Genomic DNA, 23,235 nt, shown 5'->3' on the forward strand with positions numbered 1-23,235 from the left:
TTTGGCCATAATAAAAATCTATATATAAATAGGCCCAACATATGTATTACTGTATTGAGCAAATAGCCAGTTTTGTAGTCGAAAAAGTTTAGGAGTTACTGGTAGTCGCGAGGGCAGCGAAAATCGGGACCATTGGCATATTTATTTTTTAATTAGAGCGGTATTTTGTAAACCAATGTTAGAAGTTAGGAGGTTGGCAGCCAATTCTATATTCATTAAACTTAAAGTTTGAAAATCAAGAGATTTTTAATCCTTCAAAATTAGAAAAAAATCCAGTAAAATAATTTAATAAAAACAGTATATTAATTAATCCGAAAAAATTTAAACACGTAGTTGGAGATTAAACTTTATTTTTATTTCTTGCAATTGGTCTGTACAGTACGCTGGTTATACAAAATCAATTTTACTTTTGTACGAAGTTTAAAAAATAATCAGAAAAAGAATTCAAATCTCAGGTTGAACAAATTAAAGACGAAGTATAATATTTAGGGAACCCTATAAACCAATTTGTTAGACAATATTATCCAAGCAAATATTCACAATCTGTCCGATCATTTTTAAAGCGATAAATAAAAAAGGAAATAATCCAAATACAAACTTAAAAATAATCAATAGTAATAAGATTACAATTCTCACAATATCACATCAGTAATATTTATTTAATAAAAAAAATAACACATGATTAATAAGAAGAGAAAAATAGAATAGTATTATAATTTCATTGTGAATTAAATTTCTGAACATTAAATGTTAGATGGAAATTTATTTACAAATTATATAATAAGGTATAATATATGTACGTACGTATCCACGATAACACATTTGCCGCAAAATCCTTCAGTTTGAATGTACAGTATTTGAATGTTTAAAAACATGCGATGGAATTTAACCCTTTGAAACTGTGGAATGTGCAATCGATTTCACCTATTCGAAAAGAACGACAATTAAAAACTAGACATCAAATTTCATCACTAAGCACGTGAAATCTCTAAAGTAAAAACAATTTGCCCCAAATTTTCAACTCTAAATGCCAGACATGATAATACGTGATATGCTTCATTGAAAAAATGGAATGCTACCCTTAGAAAACAGCGTTACGGATTAACTTGACAATTTCAAACGTTACGAGTGTATCTTTAATCTTAATTACACAATTAAGTATACAATTTGTTACAACATTTATATATTTTTTAATAATATCCTTCATCTTCAGTTCAGAATCACATTCGGAACCACCGCTTGATAAACATATTTTTACAACCGTTTTAATACCAGTCGTTTCGTACGAAACTCGACGATTATACACATAAATTAAATATACATACACCTTGCGGGTATATGTAATAATATAATATATTGTCGAAGTGAAGCCTAAAGGTGGCACAGATCAATGATTTACAAAATTAAAATACATGATGACAATGAAAGCTTCCGAGCCAAAGATAATGTATTTATGCACATAATGCGATTATTATCACAAACTATATACATTGCCAAATAAAACGCACACAATCTTGTCTAGTTTTTTCAAGTTAAAACATAATTAAAGCGCAGCTTTCTCTAATCACACTTCAAATAAATATCCACCATTGAAATCATAAAATATAATAGCAGCTGAACAACATTCAAATCAAGAATATCAAATTAGTTTCGAGTGAACGATGGATTTTGTAATGAGCAAAAAATTTCTTTATCTCGGTTAATGTGTACATATACGGATAGTTTAAATGAAATTCGATGGGAGTATATCTAGAAGATGGATCACGCCAAATAACTGTAGGTGTCTTTTTGCCCTTCAGTTCTCTCGAGATATTCCTTTTCGATCAAGATGTCTATACATTTCTATAAAATAATAATAAACATGTACAATGATTTTTAAACACATGTAACGCACAAATTTCTTTGTAAAATACTCACCTTAATCACTTGCACGCGCGGTTTAAATCTCGAAGACAGCTGATTCAGCACTTCTGCTACAAGTTGTTGATGTTTGAGAACTTTCCTAGTTTTCATTATTCGCACTATCGCAGCCTAAAATATTAATCGTTGATGAAAGCTGTTTAATTTTAATATTTATATTTAATTATTATATACCTGAATGAGCATCTTTCTGTCTTCTTCGATATATTTATGTGTGGCTTCTTGTTCGACTTTCATCTCAGTCTTCAGCGGAATGTTTATATTCACTCGAAGCTTTTTACTACAAAACCATAAAAATTGTTGATGAAAAGCATTTAACATAACGAGATAATAAATCTAGTCATACTTTTTATATCCTGTGAAGAGTTCAATCACTGAAGATTCCGTTAATTCTACTTCATCGTCTTGACAGATAAGTAACTTGGCTTTGAGCAGTATTTGTAAAACCTAAGAAAAACAACAGTAAAAAATTTATGTTGTATACAAATAAAAGCTTAGAATAACGCCTTGATACTGACTTGCATAAGAAAATCATGTTTGATTCCAGTATGTTGATGGAGTTGCTGAACAGTCCATGATACGTTATCGTTGTATTGTAATAAAACTGCCATTTGGAAGGTACTAGCTTGTAGTGTGTATCTTAAATTATAATTAAAATGTTATTTATCTCTTATCTCTTTGAACACACAAGTGATTTACTACCTGTTTTTAAAGCAATTTGTTACAAGCTCGCCCTTGCTCATGTTGTACAACCAATTTAGCTTCCGGCCAGAGTGTTGGCTGGCATAAAAGGATTTGAAACGATGGACAGACCTTTCCAGCTGATCGAAATAAAGTCAATATACAAACAATTCTAGTAACGGATAATGCGCATGTAATAATAATACCTCTGTCGGTAATTGAAAGGAAAAGGATTGCTGGAACGGCCACGATCCAGACGACAGCACCTGAATGCTAAAATCTATGTCCAGCGGTTCGTTTGATACTTCTAAATGGTTACGGAATTGTTCGTTCAAATCTTTCGAGACTCCGATGTCCTAAAATTAAATTTCCATATATCAATAAATTATTTTTATGAGCATGATAATACTTATAGCGAATACATACTTGGAACATCCTTTGCAATTTACTAGTGTATTCAAAGCCGCAGGATTGTTTCAATTTTGAAATCATATGAGCTTCAGCGTCATCGCTGGCTGACATGTGTTGGACGAGTCTCTTAGCAAGCATCTTCGAATAGAACTTTTGGAACACGTCTTTGTCTTCGATATATTTGAATACGACCATCTATAAGAGATATTCAATTAGGATTGTTGTAAAAAATTCAAACACTCTAGAAATACGTATATAAAACAAAATATCCAAATATAGTAAAGGATTTATCTCGGTTAATCTTTAATTTTCTTTATATTTCTTTAGTTGGAGACGATTACCAAATAATCAAAGGGCTTCATAAGTTAGTAATTTTAATTCATTAACAGGAGAGAATAAAATAATTTGGAGCAGTAACATTGAGAGCTGTAAAGAAATATTATTTGTGCAATTTAACAGGGAATTATTTTATGAGATATGCGCATTTAAATAAATACTTTGTTCCATAAAACGAATTGTTTGTGCATTAATGTAAGGTAAATCTTAGGATTTTTTTCGGAAAAGGATTCATTAAAGAGAGTTATTCATAAGGTGTTCGTTGTTCTGACCAACACTCGCTCGCTCTCACCTAATCAGCCCAATAGTAACGCACAAACAATTCGTTTTAGGAAGCAATTATTTTATATATTGCTCATTTAAATTATCTACAAAGATTATGTGACAACGGATTGATGCAACTGACTCACAGATAATGACGACTATACGTGTAGGGATTGCAATATCGGTATTGGGACAAAAATTGACCTTCGGTACTACCGGTATTACAAAATAAAATACCGGTATTAACAATTCTTTTTTCTCAAATCCATACATTTTATTTTCTAAAAAAGATATCTCCATGGTTTAGAACTACAAAAACGACAATTTCCATATTGCTTTAAAGCAAAATCGGCATAGAATCTTTGGATTTTTTTCGCAACAGTCAACAATATATTACAGTGTAGGGTATTATTCTTAAAAATCACGTTGATTTACTGTGACCAAAATGATCATCCATGAACAAGGAAACAAGAGAATATTGTAAAGGATGGGACCACACATAAAAGCCCTTGTTACGACCAGAAAAAATCACATAAATAACACTGTGTGTTCTTACTGTAAATATTCTGTCATTATGTGAATATTTCTTTGTTGTGAAACGGTAATGGAAACAATAAATCACCGGATCCACAAGATTCCCATTGCAGTATACGACCTCGGACAATGCCCATCAAGCAAATGTCGCTTTCTAAAGGCGTATACCTATTTCACTGTTCTAACAAACTACTACATTTATTGTCTGGATGATCGCTGCATGATTGTGATTGGTCAGCAAACTTTGCAGCCCTGGATAAATAAGCCTGGACTCCGATAAGGAGAGGGCAGTCACAAGCAGTCACTTGAACAGACCAGCAGACGCTGCTGCTCACAGACAACATACTGTCATGGGCACTCACATCCCAAGAGGGACTCCTCCATACGAGCACCATCATAGAGAGAGATCATCCTCCGCTATACTGTCGCTGCCACGCCACCTATAAGACCTCCGAGGATCTTTCACGGACATCATCCCTCCGCTAGCTTCCCCACCACCACTCGGAGAAAACATCTCGCCATTTATCGTCTATCGCAACATACGTAACTATAATCTAATAAAATTCTAACTAGATTTGAATTACTAAACCTTATTAAAACAGCATTTAGTTGGACATTGAATGAATGAACATTATTTTTTCAGTCCTTTTTTATTATCAATAAAAAATAATATCAATACCGGTATTGACTGTTATTCTCTTGGTAATGCCGGTATTATTGCAATCCCCTTATACGTGATTCGGCAAAACATCTTTAAACGCTTAGGAAAATACATAAAGATCAAAAGCCATTTTACCACTTGATTTAGAGTGTCTTCAAGCTCAGTTTCCTCTGGATTCTTTGATGACTTCTTAAGTAACAGATCACAGTATTTAGCTAACAATTCTGGCGACTTTGACCATCCAGCTGCACGAGTGACTGCATTGTCTACAATTTGATTAAATACAAAAGTTAATATAGTTCACATTGTAAGTACACGATTTATAAAAACACTAACTATTGATGAATCTGCCGCATGCTCTGTCCAAAGATGCTACAAAACCGGAATCGTTATTAAACGCAACCATCACCAGAGCGTTGTATTTCTTATGGACTTCTAATATTGTCGAGACGTATACTTTAGGATCCTGGAACGAAATGAATAAATATATATATTTAATCTTAAGCATCGATACCGAGTGTTCAATTAGAGAGCGACTCACGTTATTAGCACTTTCTCCACATTTTTCTATAGCCTGCAAGCCCTGTGTCGCGATATGTGTTTCTAATATAAAACGTAATTCAAATAAGCTATCCGGAATCCTAGTCACCAGTGAGTACATGCGACCCAGATCTACGTTCTTATCCATATCCAACAGATTCTGAAATAAACGACGACTCAAACGATATCATTACCAATTCCTATATATGCAGAGCGCTTTGTAAACAATATATCACCTGGAATTCTGTGTGGAATATTTCTAAATGTTTCTCGATAAGAACGCGTTCGCAAGTTTTCGACAGTCTTTCCAATGTAGTCTCATGCAAATACAAGTGGACTCTTTTGTGCTCCTCTTGCAAGCGTTGCTCAGCCTTTTTCATATATTCGGTGACGGGATTTTGCCTCAAAAACTCAGTACTCTCCCTTGTATAAAATCGCTCCGTGTCCTCCAAAAACACCACTTCGAACGAATCCTTGTACACTGCCAAATTTTGACCCCTGGCGCTGGGGTCCTCTTCGTTCAAACCGAGTTCGACATAGCAATTGATCACCTGTAATTGTTAGTATTATTACAAAAGTTTAAAAAAAATCTAGTCACCCGTATTTTACGTACTCCCGAAACGAGGCGAGTGTTGATCGGCTCTCCGTTTCTTTCGCGTTCGATCAGTTTCAAAACTGCATTGGTGACTTGCTTGTTGAGGCACTTGAACAGATTGTCTCTCCAGGTGACCAACGCTAGTTGATATATTTCATATATACCCTGCAAGCGATCAGTGAAATTAGTTATTAATTACTGTTCAGTAAATGTCGGGGAATACGTTGAATTCGCAAAAAGTGAGATTATACAATGACAAAACTTACATTCCACGAAACCGAGGAATTTGTAGACTTAAAAATGAATAAAAGGTTTATATGAAATACAAACCTTACGTCCTTCTTCGCACTCCCTTTTCACCCAATGTCGATTGAGATACGAACATACTCCGTGTAGCACATTCGAGGAGAACTGATACTCTTCCCATTGTTTCGTATAAAACTCCAGCACATCTTCTCCCATCAGTTCTTTGCCGTTCTGAAATCGTATACAAATTTCACTACTCGTTTCCTTCCAACAACAATCATACTGTATAAATTCAATAGTTACGTCGAGCAAACGAAGCAAATAGTTGCGTAAAAACTCTCTGAGCCGTTTGTAAAGCTCCAGACCGACGAGTTGAGCGCCTCCCGTTTGAGCTCCCGTTCCCGTCTGGCCGGCGGTGCTTTTCTTCGAAGAGATGGCCGGCGAAGCGAGTCCGCCGCGTCCGGCGCTCCTGCTGTTGCTGCTCCCTCCTTGTTGATGCACAGAAGTGCAATAATTGTATACATGACTGTCAGCTGAATGTCAAGGAAAACATACAAACATGCACACAAAACGTCAGTTATAAAATATTCGTTAAAAGGATACGTATAAAGCTCCATGTATCTCATCTTCGACATGGAAAGTCTCTTGTACACATGCTCGATGCCCTCTTTTAAGTCCCCCCATATTTGATCTAGATCGATCTGCTTAGTGCCCGAAGGCGGTCCACCTCTTGAACCCATGTTTAACTATCGTCAATATAGACAATCGAAGAGTTGCACGAATTTACTATATACCACAGAGATTCGATCGATTCAAGCAAATGGCATGATACACTACAAGGCACCGCGCATATAGATGCAACGCGTTAATTAGCCAAATAATCTGTAAAGAAAAAAAAGGCAATTAATAACAATACGATTTATGTTTTTGTCACCAAGAGATCTACATGTAGAATTACAATAATTTTAACTATATTACAGGGACATCAATTGGGGAGGAGGGGCATTTAGAAAAAGCTGAAATGACATTCCTGATTATTAAACCAGATATTCTCGGGTTATCCCTCAAACAAACTAAAAAAAAATCCCGAATCAATTCTGAAAATATGTCATTTCAGTGGTCATATTAAAATATATTTTCAACGGTAGATATATATTTTACCAATGAAAATATAATTTATCTGGCAAGTGCTAGTAAAATTATATGATTTCAATTGTTCCATAAGTAGATATATTTTCATTTTCATACTTATTATAATTTATTTACATGCGATGTATAAATTTTACAGTGAATGTGTATTTTTTTGTTATATTTTCAGAAGTAGATATATTTACTAGCGAAAATATAATTTAACTGATGGATGCTAGTGAAATTATATGTTGCTCTAAAATGTCTATGAAACACAATTTGATAGTTGTGAACGTCCATTTGCTGTTCAAACCTAAGCCTAACCTACTGAAAGTTCTAAAACTAATTATAGTTTTAAAACTTTTATTTAGTCAAGTATAAAATATAAAGACTTAATGGTACAACAGGGCGGTGTAACGGGTGGTACAAGGTTGTATTTCGAGACGTTGTATTTCGCATATTGCTCCATAGTTTGTTTGCACTTCGATATCCACAATGTCTTAGAATATGCTAGCTATCCTTAACCGATATTACTACAGACTTATGATATAAGTATTGGTTTAAGTATATTCCAATCGAATTTTTGTCAATAGGAGGGCGCAAAAACAATTATGACTTCTCAGTAGTCAAAAATTCACAGCAATAGCAATAAAATCGTGACTTTGCCGTCGCGATTTTATTGCTTTTCTCTCACTCTACTTTTTGTAATATACAAAATTTTGTGATAAAACACAAAAATAAAATAACTAATTTTACTCTTTTCTGTCTTATTTCTTTCAAATATGGTATTTAATTTATTTAGATAGATTATGATACATAATATATATAGAGATTGTGATCGAAAATTCTGAATAATATTGATTCTCTTTTCTCGAGAATTTTTTATTATGAAATTTCGAGAATCTTGTTTTTTGAAAAATTGTTTATGAGAATCTCGAGAATATTTCAAATTTTTCACTTATAGATATGTATATTGCCATTAATCAACTACTAAATGAAATAAAAAATAAAAATTCTAAGAGATGTGATCATTGATAATTTTTTTGCACAACGCAATTTATTTTCTTTGAGTTCAAAAGTTGAAATAATAAAATTATTGAAAACTACACCGAAACGACTGTTTCATTAATTAAATAACGAGACAAAAAAATATGTCTATTAAAATAGATACACAGCATCAAGTAAATTTAACCTTGGAAAAACAATTACAACACTATATCCTTCAGCACGTTAATCCAAAGATTAACCAAATAGCTGATGAACATTTCCAGACACTGAAAAAAGAGATGAACGTTTACGAAGCATCTGTAAAATTGACAATACAAAAACTACTAAAAGTAGCATTAAGTACAATAAAAATAACGTTGACACAGAATGAGAAAAACTTTTCAATCTCTGTAAATTTTATGTCGAAAAAAAGAACAAGATTATTGGATAAACCAATACTTGTTTTTTAAAAACCATTTTCTTAAAGAATATTTTTTTTATTATAACTTCAAAATAATTGTATAATATTTTTTCTTGTTATAAATCGTGATTTATTTTTGTAAATATTATTTTTCATTTGTATTATTTGTAAACCATTTATAAAAAAAATAAAAAAGTTTAGTATCATATTATTTCTGTATTTAGTTAAAAATATCCCAAAAACATCATTTACAGTAGATCCTCCAACACGGTAAATTGGGGACGTGCTATTTGGGTGGGTGTAGTTGAGAGACTAGAACATTACAATACAAATACAACTTTTTGTAATACGTACGTACGAATCAGGCGGGTGTGGTGATATATCCTCCCCTTGGCTCGCTCACACATAAAGTAATGGGTGCGAGTGAGAGGAGAGCATGCTCTTATATGGGTGACCAGACGTCTGTATTTACAGGACATGTAATTTTCTAACATGTTATCTCACTGTTTAGATAAACAGTTAAATGTTTCGTATTCAAGTAATTGTCGGTAAAAAACTATATTCATAATATATTTGAGAACATTTTATTCCAATAAATATTTAAAAATCATTCAGGATAGTAGCATTTTAGAAATGCAAAGACAATGTTTTTTGATGAAGTTACAGAGTACTATAAAACCTGCTTGGCTTATTTGAGGAACTGGAGTGAACCTTCAAACAAATATAAAGTTTTTATTTGAATGTTATTGAGAAAACCACCACACTATGAAGAAGTTCAAAAAACGGCCGAGTATCTATCTGATTTAGGAATAGAAATAAAAGAAAATGATCCCTTGAATCAATTTGTTCTAAAACAGTATTTTATTAAGCATAGAAGATGACCAAGCAAAGTGGATAAAAACAGCATGCAATGATAATTGGACCAATTTTTTCTTCATTGTTCAGGTAGTTAATAATTTAAATTTTTTAGCGTTTTATTAGCATTGCCTGCACATAATGCAAGCACAGAAAAGCTATTTCTATCATTAAAGCACAATAGACAGAGGAGCACGATAGACTTGATATTATCACAATGGAAAAAAATATATTTATATTATAAAACTATAGTAATGTCAATTGTGAAGTTTTTATAATTGAATAAAAGAAAACAAAGAGATTATAAAAAATGGAAAAGGTTCATTAAAATACATATGATTTCCAAAATGTGCCTTTTTATTATAAAATGTGAAAAATCTACCCGCCGAAAATGTCCCGTATTCGTATATTCTGAATCTGTTCCCCCTTATCTCTCACTCGTCACTTAACACGTGAGTGAGCGAGAGGCACGATAGGCGACCAACGGTAGGAATGCATATTGCATTGCAGAGGAGTTAAGCTCAAAAACTTTTATATTTGTTTTGGTTTTATTTTTAACTGAAGAATGAAGCAATCAACAATCACTCTCGGTGACATTGAAAATCAAATTCCAACGACATGATTTTTTTGAAGCCAGTTTAAGATCTTCATCACATACTGTTCTATTATTATATTGATTTATTTTCTGAGATTGCTCATACATAGTCTGACGTTCTTTTCTTAACTTGTAATATGGAGCTAGAGTTATTTGAAATTGTTTTTTAAATTTCTTAGAACCTTCCATTAAATGATCAAAATTAATAAAATAAGTTTTCAGCTCTTCTGCTAAATGTAGTTTTTGATTCAGATTTTCTAAATTTTTTTACTATTTGTGGAATTGGATCGAAATTCTTCTGTTAGTGTTAGCACTTCCTCATCTATTTCTAATTTCTAATTTATTAATTAGTTAATATTCTCCTTGTTCAGCTCCTCCAAGCCAAAAGATCGAGAAGTATTAATTTAAATGTTACTTGATATTATATTGGAATCAGAATATATTCATATATTAATTCAAAGTCTCTTAAAATTAAAAATAATTTATTGATCCAAAATATTTATTATTTCTTCTAAGGAAAAAACTTTCCTTTTAAATTTTTTATTCCCGTTGTTAAGCATGGCCTACAAGTAAAAAATAAAAATAAATTAAGTGTTGATAATATTTATATAGAATCCTAGAAAGTTGATAATCCCTGCCATCTCACTTGGGACTCAAGGCCAATCGAACCAAAACGAGCTGAGACAGTTCAAAAAGGAGACGCCGTAGTGTAAGAGCAAGCGTGACAAACGTACTTACACTACTCTGAGACCATACCGTACCGAATCATTCTTAGCGAGCGAGTGGGGAACGTGTTGTTGGGGGATGTGGTTGCAAATTTTTTCGATCGATCGTGCTAATAGGGGTAGTGTTATTCGGGGAGTCTACTGTACGATATTACTAATTAATTTTGGAAATTTTCGATTTTCTCGAGAATATTAAATAAAATTATCTAATTCTCGAGATTCACAAAATTGCAAATAAAAAAAGAATTTAATCACTAATTATAGACAGTAAATTAGCTGTTGTATAATCATATATTTTAAAAAACCACTAGAAAAAATGTAGTGTATACTCGATTTTTTAATTAGCGAGCACATGTAAAATGGGCTCAATTTATTATAATAAATTTAGTAATTTAAAATTTTTAACTGGTACTTAAATTTAAAGGTGTAAATGACGAATACAAGTAATATTCAAACTATAAAGATTACAAAAATTTTGGTCGAATTTGGATTGTAAGACAAGAGATAACGATTACGCTATTTTTGAGTATGCGCTAATTTATCTGAACATTTTAAAAATGAGAATATAATTTCCGCATGCTTATATGTGAACAGTTTTGGCTATTATTAGATTATTAATCAAAATTGATAGATTTCTCCCGCCTTTGAGCGATAGCAAATAACCTAAAAGTTAATTTAGAATTTCTAAATAGGAAAGTGAAATTCTAATTAGTGTGTCTTATAAGATTTTGTAGAGCTTTATTTTATGTAATTTTAAATGCAATAAGTAATAATCTGTGAATTTACGTTATTAAAAAATGCAAAAAGCCAGATCGGAATTACACGATATTGCCAAGATGGAGTATTTTTAAATAATATACAAACAAAAAATGATTATAACAAATAACAACAAATAAAATCGAAATAAACATGTAAAAGTGCGCAACGCGAAATACGGGAAATCCGCTCAGAATACACTTTACGAGTCATCATTTAGACCGAACGCCGTCTGACTAATCGGACGTCTCCGGTTCGACTGCGCCGTTGGATTCTGTCAGATTCGCGAGGGCTAAGGGAAAAACACAAGGAAAAAGTGTCCGCTTTCGATCCGTCACCTTATATCGGAAGCTCGCGCTACATTCGCCCACTGGCGCTCCGCCCTCTGGCAGTGGTTGAAGGGGCGCTGGGGCGTCTCCGGCCGGAGAAGGAGCCCAAAGCGAACCTAAGAGACGCGACGAAGCTCAGGACGGACCAGCTTTGGCCGCGGAGCCACCTTTGTCAGATGCCCTTTTGGCCAAAATCCCGTTGGTCTACGGCCATTGATCGCTCGTTACAGCAAAGCGTTTTATAAAGCGCTCGTTAAATTTAAAAATAAAAACGGTATTTCAAAATAATAAGCCTACTTTCTATTTTCCATTATAACTTTACATGACATGGCAATATTATTTAAATGTCCAGTGTAGTCCATTCAAGATGTCAACGCTCATCATCGATGTGTTGGAAATAAGCATGCATGCATACATATACAATTTTCCACATATTTGTTAACACCGATAGGAGAACGTTACCAATGCTAAATCAGGAGTGTTTTAATGGTAGGGTGACCATACGTTTACAATTTAATTAAAAATTATAATGTGTTAAATTTTATTATAAATTCTTGTCATGTTGTGTAATTTTGTAATCAATAAAACAATTCCAATAATATTATATTTGTATTTTTTTAAATATTATAAATTTTAAACAGATATTCAACCCGGTGAGTAATTTTTAAAATATGAAAATAAATATTAATTTTTCCTTCTCTATAGTTAGGCTTACCATATTTATAAAACTCTAACCCGGGACAGCTAAAAAAAATCGGAAATTTTACAAAGCAGAATGCTTGTAAGAGCTAAAAAATTAGAATAAAAAAAATTACTGACCTTAACAATATTTTAGATATATTACGTAGAAAAAAATGAATTATCGAGGAAGTTGTACCATTAAGTGAAATTAATTTAAATTGTCAAAGTACATCAAATTAGAAAATTTCACAGTATTAAATCTACTAAAAAATATACGCCTGAGATAAGAGTATTCGCATTAACTTTAAATTTTTATTCCAAAAAGGCATAAGGTTATGTCCAGAAATATTTTAATACTTCTTTGCATCATAGATGAACATTAGCTAAATGGTACTACTAAATAGACGGAGAACCAAAGTCAAAAATTCAAACTATAAATTTATTTGTTCTTTAGTTTTGGATGAAATGGCCATTAGGGAAAAAGTATAATGGAATGGTAAAACATACAACGGGAATGGAGGGAGAGAAAAATGAAATTGCTAAAGAAGCACTGATATTTATAATCGTGTGTATCAATGGTAATTGGAAACCTCCGATAGGGTATTTTTAGTCGATTCTATTACCTCAAATCAAAAAGCAGAATTAATAAAACAATGTTTGCAAAAACCCCACGACACAAAAATATGTTTGCGTATTCTTAGATGCTTGCCACATGATAAAATAAGTTAGAAAAACTTTTGAATTTAAATAAAAAATTATAGATAATTGGTCGTAATTCGCATATTGTAGCTACAGTGATACCTCGGTTTTCGATAATCCATCCGTAAACAGTCGTTGAAATATGTAACCGACGAAAACCGAGGCAATTATTTTCATATGAATCAAAGTCAATAAAATCAATAAAAAAAGCACAAAAACACTAACACTTGAATATAGCTGAATATACAGCAGGCTACATTGGAAAATCAATAGTTAAAATAATAGAATGGGTAAATTACTCTGATGTTTTATTTTGTAAAAACAATAGTTTTCTTAGTTGTTCATTAATCGACTTGAAAAATAAGGGAGATTTAATATATATACCCATCATAAAATGTCATCCGTATTTGTTTAACAACTGAAAATTACATAAAACTTATTATAAGTCTTACTATAGTTAATTCAGTGCTAAAAGTAAATAAAAATCAAATTGTCAATATGGTATTAAAATCTTTCATGAACGTAGGTATATTTTAAGATCTACATGACCATATTTTTAACAAATATGATAAATATCCAATGGAAAACCATTTATTACAATTAATTAAAGTAATTTATGAAAAATATTTACATTTTATAACAAAATTTTTTATAAATATTGAAAGTAAACGTAATTATTATAGTCTACTAATCCATAATCCAATGGTCAGTAATTTAAAAAAAATAATTATCGTATGTTAGATTTTTATATGTAATGTATAAATCGTATCTATACTAACAAAAGTCACTAACTACAGTTTTTATAAAATTTACACTTAAAAAAAATAACCAAATAAATATTGTCGGACAGCAGCGTGTTTTTGAAAAATCACTTATATAGATATGTTGCGTGTTGGAGTACAAAATTAAACAACATGACAGTAATTTATAACAAAAATATAACACATAACTTTTAATTCAATTTCTAACGTATGGTCACCATACTCTTAAAACAGCCCTGATTTAGTATTGGTGACGTTCTCATATTGGTGTAAATAAATTCGCGGAAAACTGTATATGTATGTACGCATGCGTACACGCACCCTTATTTCCAACACAACGATGATGAGCGTTGACACCTTGAACGGACTATAACATCATATTGTAGATTTTTAATTAAATCCAACAATTTCAATAAATAAACACTTTCACAGAATTTAATTTAGAAATACAGTCAAGTAGCATTAAAAACCCGTTATTTTAGGCATTTTTAATTTAATACATAATCGGAATAATAATAATGATTTTTTTATGAACTTCATTAGATAACAAAATTTGAAATAATTAGCAATATTTTTATTGCGAAATATATTTTTAATGCCATAAGAGGATGATGGTCAATTTTTGTTTTGCTTTACCCAGTATAGTTTTTATAAAGGATTCCGCGAGCTGTCAAAATATTAATGCAAACCAAATTGTCTGCTTTCGCTTAAACTTGTTAAATTGACCGAATTGTCAATATTTTACCACATTTAAAATGAGTCACTCTACAGAATGGGACATATTGCAATACAAATCACAAACGGAAACCGACGAACAGTGGGATCTACGCCGGACGTTCATGGAGAGATGGAAAAACGACATTACGGAAGACAGACTCGTTTGTTTGGCTCGCGTTTTTTTGAATATTGAATTTTTGGGATGTCGCTATCCCGGGCCGGTCATGCGGCAAGTGGCAGAGCTCTCAAAAGAGGTATTTAAAGTAAATTAAAGCAAATCAAATTGATTAGGTTATTTATTTAATTGTATATTGATTCTTAGGTGGCGCACGAGTTTAGAGAAAGCAAAAAGAAAAAAATACAAAGAACGTTCGTGTCCGCCTCCGATGCCGCAGGTGACAAAGCGAGGAGGACCAATAAAAGACATCACGACCAAGTCGAAGTAGCGAACAAAAAGATTGCTTTTATTTCGAGTGCAAATGATAACAGACCGAATAACGAAACTCGCGATGATCGTTATAAACAAAATCGATTTCAAAAGAATAGATCCAACTTTAAAAAAACTGGTAATATGCATTTTTTGAATAAAAATATTACTTTTGCTAAAATGTTTCTGTTATTTTAGATAATCGAGAAGGACAATTTGAGCAAAGAAATTCATCAATAAAGCCTTCAAATAATAAAAGAGTGAACATATATTCGAAGTATGGGAATTTAGTTTTGTTTGATAAAAATGAAAACATGACTAACAATTACATATCAAAGATTCACGGTTCGTATATAACATGCTTAATTAAAATTATTAAAATAGAATAACGCCAATTTGAGTCCCTTTTAGACTCTTGCCAACAATCTAAAGTGAAAATTGAGTGGACTTTTGAATTAATAAACGAAAAAGAAGAGTGGAACTGCTATTGTAAAATCAACGAACAGCACGTTGCCGTAGCTGTTGGCAACTCACAAAAAACTGCAAAAGATGCAACCGCCATAGAATCGTGGAAGGTGGAAAATATCTTGAATCTCTATGAATCGTATAATCTAAAATATAATATTTTAAACGATACTTCACTCTACAGAACTTACAAAAGGTGTGTTATACTATTGTAAATATACCTAGAAAAGACGGCGAAGCGATATCGATGAAAGACGTTCAGGATAATAATGCAAAAGTTATAGATCCACTCGACGTTAAAGTCGAAAGCTCGGTTGCTTCGAGGTATGCTAAATATCTTTATTTTTAAATGATTACTTTAATAATTCGTCACCGGTATTCTAGAATGATGAAACTGATGGGATGGAAAGGAGGAGCACTAGGAGCATTCGGAACCGGAATCAGTGAACCTATTTCAATTAACTTAAAACATGTTAGTATTTTTTTAATCAAGCTGATTTATATAAATTTTACTGTGACAGAACATTTTATTAATACATTTCTATTTAACAATATTCTTTTTAATTTAGATAACCAGAGCTGGAATTGGAGCCGAGTGCTCGGATAAAAACATTATGAAAGGATTGAAAGAGAAAATTACCAAATATAAGATGACGGACGGCACTGACTATGATCTCGTGTTCACAAATGATTTTTCAAAAGAAGAACGAGCCGATATGCACAAAGTATCTGCTCGTTTGGGCCTAAAATCGAAGAGTTACGGTCAAGACAATGACAGGTTGTTTGATACAAATTATTGTTTTGATTTTTATAAATTCTAATACTTTGATGCTAAATTTCCAGATATTTGGTGATCAGCAAACATACGACTCCACAGCAATTAGTACAAAATTTAAGCGATAATGGCGGTTCTAATAATAAGTATAAGTTGGTAAATCCGACTGGAATATGAATTTGAAATAAAACGTTCACTATAAAATTGCTTTGTTTTTTGTTTGTTTATATGAATAAGAGGATCGTCGAGCACTTTTATTCATTGTATCGACATTTAAAGGGTAAAGGGTATTCTTTTTTTAATGGAATTTGAATAATAGGGATATTTTATTGTATCGTTTTTAGTTTCGACTGGTCATTTTCTTTCTCAATGTTTTAAGTATGATCATTAGGTACAAGACAATATTAACCTTTTCCGCGTTTTTGCAGTGTTGTAGACAAGAGTTTCAAGAAGCGTATCTTATCAAAAAAATATCATTTTTACTTGAACCAAGCCTTTCAGAAAATTGGAGAATAATAACTAGTAATGACAGTGTAACTTATAAATAGCAATATTTGCTACCAAGTTTCCGCAAACTGTATACAATCTATTGATTATTTATTATTATTATTTTACACTGATGAGTTGGTATACTAATAGAACTTGGGACTTACGAAAAATTAAATAATATTTTTGCATATTTGTTTCTTTAATTTATAATAAATCAACATTCCACATATTATTAAACGTAGTGCCCTTTTTCGTACATCACTTTGTTTATTTTTATATAAAAATATGCTATTTAAGCAGTATAATCTCGAATATATAAAATCACAAACAAATATGTGCCATAAAGCTACTCATTAAAAGTTTTGTCTATTTTTAATTAAATAATATGACATTAACTGCAATGTTTCATTTGACCTACGATGGAACGTATTTTAGTTTTTTAAAATATACCCGACTTCAGTTTAAAACGGTACAATTTTGTATTTCTGCAAGCGATGTAAGCTTTCTTTGCTCGCAGGTAGATATATCTAAAACCGAGCGGCATGTCTGTTATTTGTGTATATTTATTTATTTATGATTAAAACATTTGTTGGTCCCATAAATATTTTAAAATGGGTCGTCGCACTATTGTGTTAATTTATACTTATTGATTGTCAACCAATGGTACTTGGGAGAACAAAAATAAATTAAAATGTAATTTAGAGAAATGCAAGTATTACTCTACATATATAATTTTAATTTTTAAAAAGAATTTAACATTTTTCCCGAGCTGGCGACATACCTAGTACGAAAACGATTACGAGTGCAAAGGGTTAATAGATAATAATTTTTATTTCGAAAAATATGTAATTGGCAAATTTTTTTAAAACTGACCCTATGAATGTATCTCTGAAAATGTGACTTGCTAATAAAAAATTCAGTAAGTGATACAATTCTGAGATTTGGTTCCAAGAACCCCTTCACTCCGCCAGACGCCAAAGATATCGGTGATAATTAATTCATTGATGTTTTAAAGTAGTTCAGTAAAAAATCAGCAGTGTTAATGTAACTATACATCACTAGTCGCTGAGCGACGATTGCAAAATAGCAAAGGACAGGTTTGATTATAGTTAAGCGAGCGGGGTTTAACTTAAATAAGGATATGGAGTTTAATATATTTTATTGAGATATTCGATACTCACAAGCCAAAGTGGCAACTAATAGGTTTAAAAAAGGTTTAAAAAAAACAGCTTATGCACGTTTACAATTTTATACTACTGTTAACCATTTTCATATATGATAAATAAAATTTTACAACAAATAACAAATTTAATCATTGAGCCAGTAGTATCTGGATCCGAGTCTGGCTGGCGGTCTAGGTGCATCAGCCGGCAGAGACGGAACGGCATCTTCGTACAAGGTCTTCAGTTCTCGCGGTGGTTTTGGCCTTTTAGAGTCATGGATGTGAACTCTACAAAAGTACCCGTATTCGGGACGGTCCAGACTCATCTTTTCCAACATGCACATGTCATAAACGGCTTGAGTTTTACGACACCTGTTATAAACGGCAAGTAAAATTATACGTTCAGTTATATGGATATTTCGTGTATACGCGTACCTTTTGAAGGCAAAGTCGGACGACGTCTGATCCAAGCAAGTGGCGAATTTCATAAACTCATCTTTGCAGACTTTCTTCACCTGGCGGAAGAAGTCGAGCGAGCAAGCAGTCACTTCTTTGCCTTCGTTCAAGCACTTTCTAGGATCGTGGTTATTTTCATCCTTACACAAGATGAACTCCTGCGAAATAAAAACGCGGTTATGGCCAAATTAATAAAAATTAAAACATGTTTGTTATTATCGAATTTGACAGATGGGTTATGCAACCGACTCGACGGAATTTTACACCGTTCGACACTGGCAGCCGATTGCGAATGAAATATATGGAAAAATAAACAATAAGAGGGCGTAGCGCCCGACTGACGTTGTTAGCGTTCTCGCAGTGCTTCCCCAGGTGGAAGGAGCCAGCGCGAAGGGAGGCCGTAGAAAGGTTCACTTCCTCGACTTCGAGTTCTTCGAACGTCGGGATTACGAAGTCTTTAGTGATCATTTTCCGTCGACAGCGCGGACTACTGACAGAGCTCGCCACTCTCAGCGAGTGGTGGTGGCCCTAACGCTCCATTTTTCGACCAGCGCAATGTTATCATTTTGCGCAATAATTTTATCCCTCATACCACTTCACCGACAATAATCCGTAAAACAGTGAATTTATTTTTTGTAAAATGGTTTAAATTAAGTACTTGTTATTGATAAATATTCAAATGAATTTTTTTGTACAATGACATTCGCCCTTATATGCAATAATTGTCTCCTCTTATTACCAATCGGACATTCATTTAATCTTATAAAATGTACATAGCTAATTTTTTTATTAAAAAAGTATTTAGAGTATGGTTACACTACTCGTTATATGATATCAATTTTATTAAATGTGTGATGATTGCAAAGAAATATTTATTTGAATGAAGTTTACCAAATTGCATGCTGGAGATAGAAAGAGCTAACACATTTAAGTTTGTAATATACTTGCTAGTCATTACTTACTTTAATTAAATTGTATAAAAGAAGCTTAGGTAATCGAATGACTACGGTTCAGCAGTATTCTTATTGAAATATTTGTGTTTGGCATAAAAACAGAATTATCTTTTGGAGACCTATTTATATATTTATTTATTCGTTCATTATAGCCAAAACTTTGCAGCACTCTAGTAACATTGACGTAGCACCTTCTTTTGGTGGACCTTGACGGGAAGACAACGGCCGGTGGTTCTTCGTCGGCCGTTGACTCGCATATATTATATTATCACGTAACATCATTTGTAAGCTATTATAAACTTTTTAATAGAAATACTACTGCAGCGGCTAAATATGTATATAATTGCCAATTTGAGAGGGGCGGTGTGGAGGGTGTGGTATTATTTGGTAAGTTGAATAATTCCATTTAAGTTGCCAAGATGGTGTGACCGGCGAACACCAAGGCTGTGTAGCAGAGATGTAATTTTGAGGAAGAATGTGTAACTGTTACGGTAGCTTCCAAGTGCTATGTCACCACACTGGAGAACTTTTTGCAACCCAGAGTTCAGGATGTTAAATTTCTAGACCTGTGGTTTCTTCAGGATGGAGCTACGGCCCGCACAGCTCGGTGTGAAATGTTCCCTGACCATCTGGTCTCTCAATGGGCGATGTGGTGTGGCGGCCCGTTCCTCAGATTTGAGCCCCTGTGTCTTTTTTTCTTTGGGGCTACCCTAAAACTACTACTACGGGTTATTTTAAATATTGACCAAGAAATCTGGATGAACTTACGAACAGCCGACCCTACGCGCAGGGTTATGGAAAGCTTCCGGGAACATCTCCACCAGTGTATTGCGACTAACAGCGAATTTTCAAAACCTGACAAAAAAAATTGGATTTGTGTACTTTTCATAAAATACATTTTTTTTCTCCCTACATGCTTTTTTAATTTATTGTTCCTAAGCAAAATCAGCGGAGTTTCGCTCCACCCTGTATATTTTATGTCTATATAAAAATGCTTTTTTAACTCGTGCAATATCAATTATTGGAAGTGAATCAAAAACAATAATTTTATTCTCAGATATATTTTTTTATTTTTTAATGTATTCTGTCATCATATTTTCTAGACAGCCCCCTCTCCAGGACCTCAATCTCAAAAATCATCACACTAACCAGAACCCCCGCTCCTTTATTGAGGTGCTATGTCATACATATACGGAGAATGTAAATTAAAGTACGATATAAATAAAAAAATATATATGACGCGAAAGTTCCAAGACGAACCATGTTAACTGACAATAACGTAGTTTCAAATGTAAAGGTTTTTGTAAATTGAACTGAATTTTTACAATGTATAAAAAATTGCCTATAAATTTATGAAGGGTATACATGACTCAAATATACATATTTTTCGGTGAAATAAGATTTATTATAAATTAAATTACGTGTTACTTACTCATATTAAAAATTATAGCCTAGGGCAGAGGTCGGCAAAGTGCGGCTACGGAGCCGCATGCGGCTCTTTGGCCCCTTAAATGCGGCTCTGGCACAAATATCCACCGGCATTTACGCGCCGGATTTAAAAAACAAGGAAATATGGAGCTCTAAATTTGAACGTCTTTGTGTTGATTTGGAAAATTATAATAAAGGTTTGCTAAATTAATAAATAAATTTGGCTCTCATTTTTTTTTTAATCGTTGTAATGTACATATTTGGCTCTTTGGCTAATAAGTTTGCCGACTACTGGCCTAGGGCAATAAATTGTTAACTATGTACACTCTATTCATTTTTAAGGGTCAGTTCATAATAATTCAATATGTGATTATCACATGCTTTAAAATTTCTGCCCTGTAAGTGGAAACTCTCTGTGAGGGATGTACAAGTATGTATAAGTACACAGAGTACCTAGTATTGGTTTGTGTTTTCGAGATTATTACGTTATCTAAGGTGACCAGATTTTGAAAATGTCAAAGGAGACTAAAAATAAATGGCCATCTTGGAAATATTTGTTTTGAGGACAAAGGGCACATTGCTATGGGACCTAAAAGAAGTTCATCACGGATTTTTTTTGTCAGATGACAAATTTCTGTGAGAACTAAAAAAGGTCATTTGGCCATCTCCGAAATTATTTTTGGGAGCTCAAAAATATTTTGCTTAAAAAGGGTAATCTTCCTCAGAGGACACCTGGTTACCTTATTTCACGCTACTTACACTTCATTTTTAATAAACAAAAACGACTTCTAGGAACAATGATAATAAGTTTTGTCCCTAATTCGCTCAGGGCTTTTGAATCCAAAAAGTTTAACAACGGAAAATTATTTGAAAACTGAATTTTAAGTGTTTTATTTAAGTAAGATGATGACACAGTTATTATGTTTCGTTTATTCTAATTCTTGCCGTACTCTATTGGTTTCGATTTAGTAAAAACACGAATGATTAAAAAAACGTTTATTCAGCATTTATTATTTTTTGTTTTCTTACATGTCAGGTAAAATGATTATTTGAACAGTGAATCAATAGCATTAAGATACTTTGATTAATACCAAAATGTCAAACCTATTGGCTAACAATAATACATGATGTACGTTTATAAAAATAATAACATAATTTAATCAGAGATTCCCAAAAGGCAATATTAGCAGCTATTGAAAATTATTTCCTTTCATTTTTTATACCAGAGTACAGTACATAATTTTACTATTCATATACCGATAAGGGTAGAGAAAGCTCTGGTTATGCTAATCACAAATATATATATATAAAGATGTATTTGAAATAAAAAAAATGAATGGAACCATAATACGAAACAAAACAAGGGAGCATCCCATTGCATAATTGACCGAATACGATATGTCATTTTTTGTTGAAAGAAATTCATTCACATATTTATTTATATATATTATCTATTATATATTCATATTTCACAACACATTTAATATATTTACACGTTTAACCCAAATAAAAATAAAATTCATACTAATGCTCGTTTTCAATATTGAATTCATGTATAAAAGCACTTCGATACGGCAAAAAATCAAGCTAAATAAATTAAAACTAACAATCACATACATAATTATAATGAAAGCTGCGCAGTCAATAAAATGTCTTTTTTCTTTTACTAAGTTACACACAAAATAATCTCCTGTATTATGTATATGGCTTCTCTTTTTACATGGCAATAAAAATATCACATAATTTACACCCAACGAGTCTTTGGTATTGCACATTGTTTACATAAGAAACTCAAATCACAAACTCACACATCAAATTTTTGTATATTTTTTTACAAGCAATAGGTTCGATCGCGTCTAATTTCTTATTTAAAATATTTGTACAAGTATGTCTAATTTGAATATCATAATATAATAGTTTCATTATATAAAATCATCACTTTATATGAAAAAATATTTATTAAATATATTATTTATAAAAGAAAACTAAATACAAATTATAAAGGTCACTTAGGCATTATAAAATGTTGGGAGATAATAATAAACTAATTTACTCGAGAATACGATCACAATGATAAAACTATACATATGGCATATTTCGATATATATAAAACATATTTTTATAAACACACTATTTAGCTGTAAATATATGTATATTAAATCTTATCGTTCTAAATATTAAAGCATAATTCATACAGATATGCAATATGTATACAAAAAAATCTAAATATCATATGAA

The 23,235-nt window shown here is 32.2% G+C and overlaps 3 protein-coding genes across 3 annotated transcripts; 1 reads left to right on the forward strand and 2 right to left on the reverse strand.

Annotated features, from left to right (window-relative positions):
• Window positions 1–333: 333 nt before the first annotated feature.
• Window positions 334–12,192, reverse strand: Cul1 (cullin 1). The gene is made up of 17 exons (XM_088195211.1): window positions 11,994–12,192; window positions 6,792–7,070; window positions 6,492–6,714; window positions 6,273–6,419; window positions 5,961–6,107; window positions 5,584–5,898; window positions 5,349–5,507; window positions 5,144–5,273; window positions 4,943–5,073; window positions 3,028–3,207; window positions 2,808–2,957; window positions 2,623–2,741; window positions 2,439–2,559; window positions 2,267–2,367; window positions 2,095–2,200; window positions 1,918–2,031; window positions 334–1,842 (listed from the first exon to the last, which is right to left on the reverse strand). Exons 2-17 carry the CDS (start codon window positions 6,926–6,928, stop codon window positions 1,762–1,764), a joined length of 2,361 nt encoding a protein of 786 aa, XP_088051337.1. The 5' UTR covers window positions 6,929–7,070; window positions 11,994–12,192; the 3' UTR covers window positions 334–1,761.
• Window positions 12,193–14,763: 2,571 nt separating this feature from the next.
• On the forward strand, window positions 14,764–16,713 carry LOC148231371 (NF-kappa-B-repressing factor-like). The gene is made up of 8 exons (XM_088195250.1): window positions 14,764–15,096; window positions 15,165–15,408; window positions 15,468–15,614; window positions 15,681–15,844; window positions 15,919–16,058; window positions 16,119–16,206; window positions 16,304–16,512; window positions 16,578–16,713. Exons 1-8 carry the CDS (start codon window positions 14,881–14,883, stop codon window positions 16,684–16,686), a joined length of 1,317 nt encoding a protein of 438 aa, XP_088051376.1. The 5' UTR covers window positions 14,764–14,880; the 3' UTR covers window positions 16,687–16,713.
• Window positions 16,714–18,231: 1,518 nt separating this feature from the next.
• Window positions 18,232–19,149, reverse strand: ND-19 (NADH dehydrogenase [ubiquinone] 1 alpha subcomplex subunit 8). Its single transcript, XM_088195267.1, has 3 exons — window positions 18,959–19,149; window positions 18,596–18,774; window positions 18,232–18,532 (listed from the first exon to the last, which is right to left on the reverse strand). Exons 1-3 carry the CDS (start codon window positions 19,082–19,084, stop codon window positions 18,307–18,309), a joined length of 531 nt encoding a protein of 176 aa, XP_088051393.1. The 5' UTR covers window positions 19,085–19,149; the 3' UTR covers window positions 18,232–18,306.
• Between the last annotated feature and the right edge of the window lie 4,086 nt (window positions 19,150–23,235).

Source organism: Plectrocnemia conspersa, unplaced genomic scaffold, assembly GCF_051122295.1.
Source record: "Plectrocnemia conspersa isolate PC_06_02 unplaced genomic scaffold, ASM5112229v1 ptg000010l, whole genome shotgun sequence".
NCBI classification, from domain to species: Eukaryota; Metazoa; Arthropoda; class Insecta; order Trichoptera; family Polycentropodidae; genus Plectrocnemia; species Plectrocnemia conspersa.

Coding starts and splice junctions, on each gene's coding strand:
- ND-19 (XM_088195267.1), bottom strand. CDS start 19,084: ATGATCACTAAAGACTTCGTAATCCCGACGTTCGAAGAACTCGAAGTC. Junction 18,775..18,958: donor ACTGCGAGAACGCTAACAAC/GTCAGTCGGGCG, acceptor TTTATTTCGCAG/GAGTTCATCTTGTGTAAGGA. Junction 18,533..18,595: donor TCCGACTTTGCCTTCAAAAG/GTACGCGTATAC, acceptor CGTTTATAACAG/GTGTCGTAAAACTCAAGCCG.
- LOC148231371 (XM_088195250.1), top strand. CDS start 14,881: ATGAGTCACTCTACAGAATGGGACATATTGCAATACAAATCACAAACG. Junction 15,845..15,918: donor CCGCCATAGAATCGTGGAAG/GTGGAAAATATC, acceptor TTCACTCTACAG/AACTTACAAAAGGTGTGTTA. Junction 16,207..16,303: donor TTTCAATTAACTTAAAACAT/GTTAGTATTTTT, acceptor TTTTTAATTTAG/ATAACCAGAGCTGGAATTGG.
- Cul1 (XM_088195211.1), bottom strand. CDS start 6,928: ATGGGTTCAAGAGGTGGACCGCCTTCGGGCACTAAGCAGATCGATCTA. Junction 6,715..6,791: donor AGATACATGGAGCTTTATAC/GTATCCTTTTAA, acceptor TTCAGCTGACAG/TCATGTATACAATTATTGCA. Junction 3,208..4,942: donor AAGACACTCTAAATCAAGTG/GTAAAATGGCTT, acceptor TATCTCTTATAG/ATGGTCGTATTCAAATATAT.